Source organism: Lepisma saccharinum, chromosome 27 (genome assembly GCF_977018435.1).
Source record: "Lepisma saccharinum chromosome 27, izLepSacc3.1, whole genome shotgun sequence".
Lineage (NCBI taxonomy): Eukaryota > Metazoa > Arthropoda > Insecta > Zygentoma > Lepismatidae > Lepisma > Lepisma saccharinum.
Genome location: NC_139255.1, coordinates 52598895 through 52611284, shown reverse-complemented (window position 1 = coordinate 52611284; position 12390 = coordinate 52598895). Strand labels below are relative to the sequence as shown.

Sequence of the window (12390 nt, the reverse complement as noted above, 5' to 3'; positions counted from 1 at the left end):
CATCATAACAAAAAAGATGAAAAATTGGAAAATACACTTCATTACACTACAATAAAAATAAAAACACATTATCATTGTTGCATGATTGAAATAAGAATACAATTAAAATACATATTGTTTAGTACATTGGCCTTGTACTGTCTTGTTCCATGAATTTTCTGATACTGTAGAGAGCTCTCTGTCAAATATTTTTTTATTGTTTGTATTTGTTTATTTTTTGGAGATATCAGTTTTATGTTATGAGGCAGCTGGTTGTAGAATATTTTCCCGGCATTCATTGGTGATTGTTTTGAGATACTGAGTCTGTGTTGTTCTGGTAATAATTATCTTTCCCCCTTGTATTGTGGTTGTGTAATTGGTTATTTTTAGTCATGCTTCCAGTATTTAGAACAAACGTTATAGCCTTATAGATGTATAGGGAGTATATTGTCATTATTTGTTTCTGCCTGAATAACTCTTTGCAAGATTCCCTACAGCCTAGTTTGTACATTATTCTAAGTGCTCTCTTTGGAAGTCTCAGTATTCTGACAGTATTATTATAAAATGATCCACCCCAAGTTATTATGCCATATTCAACATAGGGGTAAATTAGTCCATAATATATGCATTTGTTAATTTCTGTTAAATTATATTCAGCCATTTGTTTTAGCAGGTATAGATTAGATGATAGTTTACTGCAGATGTTGTTAATTTGTTCTTCCCACGTTAATTTTTGATCTTGTGTTATTCCCAAAAACTTTACTGAAGATACAGTTTCTATGAGCACATTGTCTATGCATAGTGTTTGTGACTCAAAATCCATGTTTCGGATTGTATTGAATATCATAAATTTTGTTTTATTGTTGTTTATTATTAATCCATGTGAAGTTAAGTACTGTGCCAGTTGGTTTATGGCGATAAAAGTGTTTTCAAGCTTCCTAGGGTCGATACCTCTGGCAAGAATGGTTGTATCATCTGCATATGTGACAATTTTTGTGTTTGGGTATTCTGGTACATTGTTTATGTACAAAATAGAGAGCAGGGGCCCCAGGATTGATCCTTGGGGTATCCCCATTAACACTTTCCCACTTTGTGATTTAAAGTTAGTGACTATACCATGCATGGTGTAGCTTATTTGAGTAATTTGCATTCTGTCCTGTAGATAAGATTGTATAAGTTCATAAGCTATCCCTCTGATTCCTATGTTGCTTAGTTTGACCATAAGCAAGTCATGTTTCACCCTATCGAATGCCTTCGAAAGATCTAGATATATAGTGTTTGCAGCTTCGTGTTTCTCTAATGTTTCGGTTACATAATCGATTAACTGTGCTAGAGCTGTGTTAATTGATTTCCCATTCTGGAATCCATGCTGGTTTCTGTTTATTATGTTATATTTGTTACAAAACTTTATAATATAATTTGATAAAAAAAATTCCAATATCTTTGAAAAAGCAGATGTTAGGGAGATAGGTCTGTAGTTCTCAATGTCTGTTTCAGCTCCTTTTTTTAATATGGGTATCACTGTGCTGTTTTTTAGAACTTTGGGGAATGTGCCATTTTTTATTGAATTATTGACTGCATACAGCAGGGGTTCTAAAATAGATTCTGAGGAGGATTTAATAAGTTCAGCTGACCATTCATCAGGTCTGTGAGATTCTTGTTTTTTTTTATACCTTGCATGACTTTTTTTTTACCTAATTAGCACTTACTTCTGGGATATATATACTGTTTGGCCGATCTTTGTCCATTGGGATCTCTAGTGTTTTGTCATTATTTTCATTCTCTCTGTTTGTGTTGGTTAAGTTTATAAAATATTCATTGAATAAGTTACATATGATATTTGGGTCAATTACTTCGGTGTCATCCTTAATGACTTTTATGTTTGCTTTATCATTGTTTGTGTTTGATACACCGTGATTGTTTACAATTTTCCAAATTCCTTTTTGTTCATTAACAGACTTTATTTGTTTACTGAAAATATTTGATTTTTGTTTCTTTATGGCTTTCTTGAATAGTTTCCTGGCGCTTAATGTCTTTTGTAATTCTAAATTTTTCATATTACTTTTCAAAAGTATAATTTCTTCTGTTTGTGGCACTTTCTTCTTATTAGGGTATATTCTTTTTCAGATATAATTTGTGTCAGTTAGTTGGTAAAGGTCTATCCAATTTTCCTGATGTAAGAGGTATTTAAGATAATCTATATTTTGCTCACATGTATCCCTACATTCTATTGTGTAACTTTTTGAGTATTCTAATCTTTTTTCCTTGTGTTGTAATTTTTTGAGATGTGTGGTCAAAGATAAGCGTATGTAGGAGTAGGACTTCAGCTTTAATGTGATTTGATTGTATGTTTGTTTGATATTGCATGGCCAATTAGGATTTCTGTACTTTCTGTTATTCGAGTTGGTTCTTGAATTATTTGAGTTAGGTTGTTTGACTTCAAGGTATCCAAGTATTGAGCACTGTTAGTGTCTTGTTTTAGAAGATCTATGTTTATATCTCCAACTATTAATAGTTTGTTATGTTTTTTTTTGTCAGGTGGTTTAGCATGTTCTTCAAAGCATTTACAAAGAGATTTATGTCACTGTTTGGTGATCTGTTTACTGCTATAATCTTAAATGTATCTAATTCTATATTAAGCTCTACATCAGTAACTTCTAGTATATTTTCCATACAGTATTTGGCAAGGTTTAACACTTTTTTTTATATTTTGTACACTATTTTTGATGAAGATCGCAGTGTCACCACTTTTTTTAATTGACCTTTGGTAAACTGCATGTAGATTGTAACCTGTAATTGTGCATAATTTATAATTTTCAGACCTGAGACCATGTTCAGTAACTACGAATATATCTGGTGTGCATTCACTTGGCATTATTTCCAGTTGGTCAATTTTGTTAGAAATGCTCTGTACATTGTTATGGAGAACTGTAATCGTTCCTTCTTGGTTTGGCAGGCTGTTTTTATTGGGCACCTGGTTATCATATGTATGCTTATCACTTACCATAAAAAATCGTTTTTCAGTTTACTGGGTGTACACTTCTTCCGTTGAGATGACCGTACATTTGGAGCATTCACTTTTTCACTACACTTTTCACTGCTATCTTCGGTGTCGTGACTGATTATAGCACAATCCCTGTTTTCAGATTGTACTTCTACCATGGAAGAATGTGTTTGCTCCTCAATTTCCCTTTGGTTTATGCCATTCTCCTCACTTTCTTGACTTGATTTCCATTTGAGTGGTATGCTGTGTTGAAGGTATTTCCATTGCACAAGTTAACTAAACACTGAGTAATGTAGAGCTTTCCCTTGTTAAAATGTAGACCATGTTCTGTGTGTAGACTTCTATTTGCCATGTCGAGTTTGAGCAATTTCACATTCCTGAATCTCTTGCACATTGACTCCAGTTCATTGTATACTTCTTTTACTGCACTATTTACACAAGAGGTACTTATTAGGTCATGATGAAATGGGACATTGCATACGATGACATTTGTATGGGTTAGTTGTTTCAAGGTGTGTTTCATTGTGCTTACAACATTCTGACCTTCATTTTTGGACACATCATTTGTACCACTCAATAACACAACAGTCTTCAGATCCTAAGGATTTACAGTCCTTTGCTATTGTGTGGGTTACCTATTGTGTTTCACCACCTGGTTTCACCACTGCACTACACACTACATTGGTTGAAATACTGTTTACATGAGCAGCTAAATCACATCCATGACTATCCGCAAAGATAAGAATTTTTCTTTTTCGTGAAATGTTGTTCTTGTTTTTACTTGGGAGAGTGTTTACCATCACTTTGGGGATTATTTTCCTTGTAGTCAGTTTCACTGCATTCTTAGTTTTTTTTTGTTAGAAATGGTGTTTTTGTAGTGCGTACTAACCGCTTTAGAGAATGCTGTTTTGTTAGCTTCTCTTTGTTTCCTTTCACTTAGCACTTCACCGTTAGTTAGTTTCTTTGTTTGTCCTGATTTATCTACTTCTGTGTTTGGTTTGCAATGTTTTTACTTTTGGAATTGAATTTGATGAAAGAACCAATGCATTTGTTTGGGGGCTTACTTCTGCATCGATTAGCACTTCATATGGGTTTTGATGGGAGAAAGTAGTTGTTACACCACGATTGCCTACATAGTTCGTGAAGGTAGATTTTCTCTGTATGCTTCTTTTTACCACTTCTGACCATGTACTATTACCATTTTCTTTTATTTCTTCTCTTTTCCTTTTGAATTTTGAAGTAGCATTTCCATACAAAACATACAGACAACCCCTAAATCAAACAAAATCAATTTCCTGGATAACTAAAGGTATAAAAAAATCCTGTGAAACAAAAAGAAAATTATATAAAGAAATTCAGAAAAACAGGAATCCCATACTTAAAGACCGCTACAAAAAATATGTAATTATTCTCAGGAAGGTAATAAACAATGCTAAGAAATTGACCATTGCAGAAAAAATATGCAAATCTGCAAATAAATCAAAGAAACTATGGGAAATTGTTAATGATGAAACTGGTAAGAAAAGAAAGAGCGTGAATGAAAAAAATAGAAATAATGGCTGATGGAGAGAAAATGAGCAATCCGCTTGATGTAGCACAAATTTTTAATACATACTTTGTGAACATTCCCAATACCGCAAATGAAAATGAAGTAATCTCTACACCTAGATTAAGAACATATTTCAACAGTCCCTGAAACACAAACACTACGTTTCTTACACCAGTAACTGAGGGAGAAGTCGAGTAGGTAATTATAAATTTTAAAAATAAATATTCATCAGGGCCAGATGAATTTTCAAGTTCTCTACTAATAAAATGTGGGAATAGTATTTTACAACCACTAGTAAGTATTTGCAACACATCTTTAGAAACAGGTATTTTTCCTAGTGAGTACAAAATAGCAAAAGTGAGACCATTATTCAAGAAAGGCAACAAAGAAGAATGCTCAAACTATAGGCCAATTTCTCTTTTATCGGTCTTCTCTAAAGTAATAGAGAAAATTATGCTAAATAGATTAGTAACTTTCTTAGAACAATACGACATTTTATCCAAACATCAATTTGGATACCAAAAAAGTAAGTCAATATCAGAAGCTATTTTTGAATTTACAAATAACATTCTAAAATCGAGAGGCAAAAAAATGCATGTGCATGGATTATTTTTAGATTTTACCAAAGCATTTGATTTGGTTCAGCATGACATTTTACTAGATAAAATGGACCATTATGGAATCAGAGGTTTAGCAAAAAAATGGTTCACGTCTTATTTAAAAGACAGATGTCAGCATGTAGATATTAACAAAATCAAGTCAGACCAATTGTTCCTCAATACAGGTGTATCGCAAGGCTCAATTCTAGGACCAGTTTTATTTTTACTCTACATAAATGATCTTCCAGAAACCTTATCAGAGTCTCAAACAATACTTTTTGCGGATGATACAAAAATCATAGTAAAAAGCCTGGAATATGAGCAACTTCAAAAGAATTCCATTTCAACAACAACACAACTCAACACCTGGCTAAACAACAACAAGCTTTCCCTGAATGTTAATAAAACATTTCTAATAAATTTTAATCCAGCAAAACAAATAAAAACTTAAATGTGATTATTAACAATGAAGTTGTCAAAGAATGCAGTGCAATAAATTTCTTAGGAGTATGGATAGACACAAACCTGTCTTGGGACATGCATATTACTAATTTAACTCAAAAGTTAAGCAGGCTCTGCTACATGATGAGAATTTTGAGAAATGTTTTAACTTTGAATGATTTAAGGACAGTATATTTTGGACAGATTCAACCTGTACTTACATATGGTATCTCTTTCTGGGGCAGCTCACCCAAAATGCAGAAATTTTTTATTTGGCAAAAACGCATATTAAAAATTATGAAGAATGTATCCCTCTCAAACCCAACAAAACAAATGTTCAATGAATTTCAAATATTACCTCTTCCATGTTTGTACATATTAGAAACATTGTACTTTATTCATACAAATTCTAAAATCTTCTCAAAAAATCTGGACATACACAAGTACAGCACTCGTATGCATAACTCCCTCCACCTTTCTACTGTCCGCACATCCAAAACACATAGTGGTCTAGGATTTCAAGGTGTAAAACTCTATAACAAGATGCCAGAGGAATTCAAGAATCATAATCCAACCAAACTTAAAATAACAGTAAAAAGCTTGCTTATGAAGTATTTGTTTTATAGCACAGAGGAGTACTTAGATCATATTTTTCATTAATAGACATAACCTTTGATTTTCTTCCATTTTCATGTTCACTAATAGCCATAACTTTTGATTTTTCTTCTATTTTTTAAGTTATTCTATACTCTTTTATACTTTTAATATGCCTAAGTATGTGTTAATTCCTTTGTACTCAAAATCATACATGTAATTAACCTATCCCATATCATAGTGCTATTTGTACTTATAAGATCAAGTGGATGGAAATAAATCATATCATATCATATCAGACTGTCTCGCGACTGTTAAACTAATGTAGTAGCAGTGTTATATTGTTTAACTGATTGAAATGAAAAGTTTGTACATTTTGGGGGAGGGGACCAACATACATTCAAGGGTATGTGTTAATTCCTTTGTACTCAAAATTAACTCAAAATTATACATGTAATTTTATTTTATTTTTATTTTATACTCTTTATACTTTTAATATGCTTAAGTATGTGTTAATTCCTTTGTACTCAAAATTACACATGTAATTGACCTATCTCATATCATAGTGCTATTTGTACTCATATGATCAAGTGGATGGAAATAAATCTTATCTTATGTTAACAGTTCTAATTTATCTTCTTCGAGAATTCTTATATTTTCACTTTTCGTTTGCAGTTCAATTTGTAGTTTTTCTAATTCCCACTTAACTTTTTCACAATCACAGCAGACCACCATTTTTGCGATTTTTCCCTTGTCTTACACTTTACTGTTACCTGTTTTTCAACTACACTATCTTCCGAGTTATTTATGAAAGTATGTGTGGTATTTGTGGCAGGTTTTCAGAGTTTTTCCCCACTAATTTCGAGTTTTTCCAGGAGCACAGCAGCATGTATACATTAACCTGACGCCATCTTGAATGTAATGTTTCTATACTGTAAACAGTGATATCCATGTAGACAGTTTAAAATGTTTTACCTACAGAAATATTGAAATTGCATTTCAAACTACTATGACCATTTGTCTGATATAAATATGCAAAAAAAAATTGCACCTAAAATGTTATCTTTAAATGTAATATATTTTAAAAAATAATTTTAATTTTAAACAATCATCTGTTAAAACAAAAAACGAAATGCCTGTTTGCAGTTTAGGCCCACTTTAGACGGAAGCATTTGTTTTAACATTTTTACTAGCATAAATGCTATGTGAATGCTTCCAAAAATCTTATAGCAGATAGTTCTTTATACGGAAGCATTTCATGGCACATTTCAGTTAGCTTTTGCAATTACAATGTATAATATACAGCATGAAAGGCATGCCGAGTTACACCATATATCATGAGTGCACGGTGTTTACAATTGAAACAACTTAAATAATCTTCCATATGTGTACAGTAAACGCTATAAAGTATGTCTTTAAGCAGCGCTGTTGATTTGTACCTAAAACCGTTTAATAGGAAATGTTATTCCTCTTGGTTGAATAATTATTGTCTATTAAAAATGTGAAGTGATGCATTGTTTACAACTCATGCGGCCGCCATTACATCTGCACTGGTGACCTATTCTGATTGGTTATGAAAATAGGATCGATCCTATCTTTAAGAAATATCCCAGAAGATTTTTCACTGTACATGGTAGCATTTTGGTCATTGCATAAATGTTAAGAAACATGCTAAGAAAAATGCTTTCATCTAAAGTGGGCCAGCATGTAACATGCTACATGAGTAATATCAAGAATAAAGTAACTGTAAAACTAAATTAATTACTTTTTACAGGAACAGTAGCTGTATGTGAGTTATTTTAGAATGAGTAACTTTCACTCATAGTTACTCTTGATCATCCAAACAATATATAAATAATGAGAGAAGTTGGCTTTTTAAACTGTTCACATTATCTTCAGGAATAGTCCTCGAGTATTCTGCTTTCAGTTATATATATGTTATAATTAATATGAAAGGTACCCTGCAATTATCCTTATATTATATTTGAACTTATAATGGCTTCTTTGTGCTTCCAGTACATTCGATGAACTTGATGCAGTGAAGGAGGAGGTCCAAATTATGGCGAAGTTTGACAGTCCATATATTGCTAGGTATCATGAAAGCTGGGTTGAAGTCAACTGGGACAAATTTGATAAGCCGCCAGACTGTACTCATTCTGAGAGTGAAGATGATGATGACGATGATGCTAGTATTTATTCTGGTAATGATGCAGAAGTGACCAAGTCTGCATATGATACAAGTGTGGATTCAGTTGTGCAATTCGAAAACAATAATGACGATGGATACAAACTTCTGGTTGATGATAAGGAAGACAGAAAAAATGACAGGTAATCTTTACTTTTTGCACTGAATCGTGTCAAATATTTATTTTAGGAAACTCAGTAGGAAGCAACGAAAAATCATCGAGTCATCGAGTGGCTTAACATCTGATTCAAAAGTTGCTATATCCAGTCCATCGTATAGCTTCATCAGCTGCTGATATTTTAATTGTTCCAAACTCTTAGAAAAGACGTACAAGTGCCTGTTTTTCCAGTCTAACCAGTTAGGTGCCAGTAAAAAATTATCAACCAGTAGCGTAGTGTTGCTGCAACCCGATGGCCCAATAATAAGACAACGAATATTATCAGGTAGCAGATTGCCATTTTTCTTAGTCTGCTGTTCAGGCTCTGGTAGTCGCTTTATAACATCCCAGGTGTTCATAGTATCACTTTGTCTGCTTTGATCCAGCTGTTTTCTGGATGACCTAGCCATTTGACCAGTAGCTTGTTGCCTTTTTTTGCGGATGACTTTTTCTATGAGATATGTGTCAGGCTGTTTAGTTTTGCTAAGTTCTTCTTCATAGAATCGGCCCTTGAGGATTTCATTGTGATATCTTTTATTATTTATTACGGTTCCCATGTATAACTTGAACCACTGTAAATAATTCAGTGCTCCAGTTTCTAGTAAAGCCTCTTTTGAATATGTGTTTATATTTACTAATCCTTACTTGATCACCTACCTTGTATTTAGGTCTTCTGGTTGTTGGCTGATATCTCGGATAGTAAACAGTGTTGATCAATTGCTGCTCGTCAGATTTGGTTACGTCAGATGGCTTCTTATTAATTGTGGTGTGGACCGAGTTGTTATACTGATCTAGAAGTTCTGGTATCATAGCAATCCATTTATAATTACCTTGAAGCGTAAATTGCTTATACATATGACTTTTTAGGGTCCTGTTGAATCTTTCTACAATAGAGGCTTTGAGTAATGTCGTATTGACTGGCTCTTAAGAAATTGTTGAAACACCAAATTATAGAATTCTTTACCGTTATCTGTTTGTAGATAGCGCGGTAATCTGCTACTCTGATTGTCCTAAAAGCTTCTGTCACACATGCCCCAGTCTTGGATTTGAGTGGCACAGCCCAGGCATATTTCGAAAATGTATCTATGACAGTAAGTAGATACTTGTAGCCCTTGTTGATCTTGTGTATGTTTTTCAGCTGTCCACTTGCCATCTCAACCAAGTCAGCCTGCCACAGATCGTCTATGCCTTTTGTGACCACTGGCAGTCGCTTATAGTTACGTGTGGCTGGTTAGTGTAGCTCGTCAACTATGGTTTGTCTAGACATAGTATGTAAACAAGAATATTGCAACTATGGGGTGTTCAGCAGCTGATACATACTGGATTTTCTAAATACAGCTTATACCCTATTTGTATGTTAAACTCCAAAGAACCACCATCTTCAGCATAGGCTGTTTCTAGTGTATCGGGGTCTGTAAACTCCTCCAACTCCACACTGGTGACTTTTCGTATGTTGTCAGCATTGGCTATTGACAAGGTAGGGTAGTAGTGTGCCTGTGGTTGTAACCAGTATTTGATCTTGACCGGTTTGAGTGTGCCCCTTACGAAGAACTGGTAATAAAATTGTGCAGGGGACAACATATACAGTTTGCCACCTGGTGTAAACGGTGAATCGTATTCTTTGTTGGGGACACTATACAATTCGAGGATTACTATGTCCCCAACAAAGAATACGATTCAATGTCCCGTGTGCTCCGAAGTGGCCTAGGACTCCGCGCTTATCGGCGAAGTACTGGTCACTTCCTGACTCCAACGCTTAAGTTCCAGAGGGAGCAGAATAAAAAAAGACTCCTTCAGCGTTACACAAATAGTGGCCACAGGAGGATCCTTTTCACAGACGAAAAAATCTTCACGATTGAAGAGTCTTACAATCGTCAAAATGACTGTGTTTATGCCTCAACATCCCAGGAAGCTCGTGAAAAAACGCCACGGATCCTCAGAGGCCATTATCCCGCCTCAGTGATGGTTTGGTGGGGGAGTTCGTACGATGGCACAACTGACCTCCACTTCTGTGAACATGGTGTGAAAACATCCTCAAAAGTGTACCAAGCGACAGTGTTGGAGCCGGTTGTGAAATCGTTGACCCACACCATGTTCAACAATGAGCCATGGAGCTTCCAGCAGAACTCAGCACCGGCCCACAAGGCAAAGATCCCACAGGAATGGCTTCAGAGGAATGTGCCTGATTTCATTGCTCCAGCTGATTAGTCCTCCAGCAGCCCCGACCTCAGCCCATTGGACTACAAGAGTACCTTGCGAGTCTCAAGCATTGTGAGCAGTGGCAGACTTTCCCCTCGAGACCTTGCGTGCTGCGATCGATGACTAGCCTCAGAGACTTCGGGCCTGTGGGAAGGCCAGAGGTGGCCATTTTGAACAGTGATTGGTGCTCTGTGTTGGCAAGACCTGTAGCTTTGTAACATCCAAATATTAATACATTAGTTTGAGCACTGTGCCTGTAGTTCATTATTAATTTTGTAACAGAATTTATGATATGACTGGGTACTCTAAAAAGTTAACGTTTCCACCCTCTAACAGGGTCTTCTTCAGAGAAATATTCAAACTAGAATGATGAAAATTACAAAACATCATCTTATATATACACACACCCAGACAGGGTCAATACACTAAACAACATGAAGGCACCAGTCCTTATCTTAGAACATTTCCTGTCAGGAATTCCTGAGTGTGGAATCTCCTGACAGGTAATTGACACTACCTGACAGGTGATGGACAGGTACCTGGTGAGAGTCTGTGCCTTATCAATTTCTCCACTAATGGACCTAGACAGATTCCTTACCTCCTGGACTCCTTCCCTCCTCTCTTCTTTCTTCGTTATTCTTCCTCCTTCCTTTCTCTCATCCTTCCACTCTTTCTAACACTCCTCTCCATTCCTTGTTGATTTTCAGTCTCCCCATTCCAGTTCATTATTTCTTCTTCTCCTTTTTTCTCTATTTGCTTTGCCTCTTTCCACTTCTCACTATTCCTTTCTTCTCCCTCCCTATCCTCCTAGCCTTTTCCCACTCTATGTCGTGTCCCGTTTCTTTTGTGTGCTTCAATATAGCATTTTTCTCCCTCTTTAATCTTACGTCATCCTTATATTGCTGTAACCTGTCTTTCAGTCTCTTTTTTGTTTCCCCTATGTACACACTATCACATTCATTGCACTGAACCTCATGTATAATCCCCTCCTCTCTGTTTTCTTCCTTCTTCTTGTTCGCTATCCTTAAAATACTGCGGCCTCCCTTTCTGTACGTTTTTATGCCCACCTTTCTAAGTACTTTGCTTAATGTCTCTGTGGCTTTCCCCATACTCCTTATATCAAACCGCCTCTCTTGTTCTTTCTCTTCCCCCTCTCCTGTTTCTTTATCTTCTTTCTTCCTTCTTCTTCTGTTTACGCCAAGTCTGTCTTCCTTTTCGTACCCATTCTTTTCTAGTTGCTCCCAAAGGCTCTCTATTTTGCTATCTTGTTCTTCTTCTTTCGTGCATATTTTCTTGATTCTGTCTTCCATATTCTTCATAAAATTTATTTTTGTCCCTTCACTCACATCACTTCTTTTGTGACAGAAGACCCCTGCTGCACACTTTTCTGATGCCAAGTGGTCTCAATCTTCTTTCCTCTCTCCCTTTTCATCATTATATCTAGAAAAGTTATCTTCTCTTCCTCTTCTATTTCAAGCTTCAGTAATATCCCTCGTGCTTCATCTTCTGTTTCTTTGACAAATATGTCCAGCTTCCTCCTTGTTCCCCTCCATATGCCGAAACAATCGTCCACATATCTGCAGAACAGAATTATTTTGTCCCCTCCTTTTTCGATCACCTTCTTTTCCCACTCGTTCATTACCAATTCTGCTAACACTGGGCTTAAACAAGAGCCTATATTTA

At 35.4% G+C, this 12390-nt stretch overlaps 1 protein-coding gene across 3 annotated transcripts in view; it reads left to right on the top strand.

Annotated features, from left to right (window-relative positions):
* The window catches only part of LOC145980102 (eukaryotic translation initiation factor 2-alpha kinase 1-like), an 82648-nt gene that overhangs the window by 58036 nt on the left and 12222 nt on the right, over positions 1 to 12390 (top strand). For all 3 annotated transcript variants that reach the window (XM_083113106.1, XM_083113105.1, XM_083113107.1), the window contains one exon: positions 8183 to 8494. In XM_083113106.1, coding sequence (XP_082969232.1) covers positions 8183 to 8494 — 312 coding nt within the window. The remainder of the gene's footprint in view (positions 1 to 8182; positions 8495 to 12390) is intronic.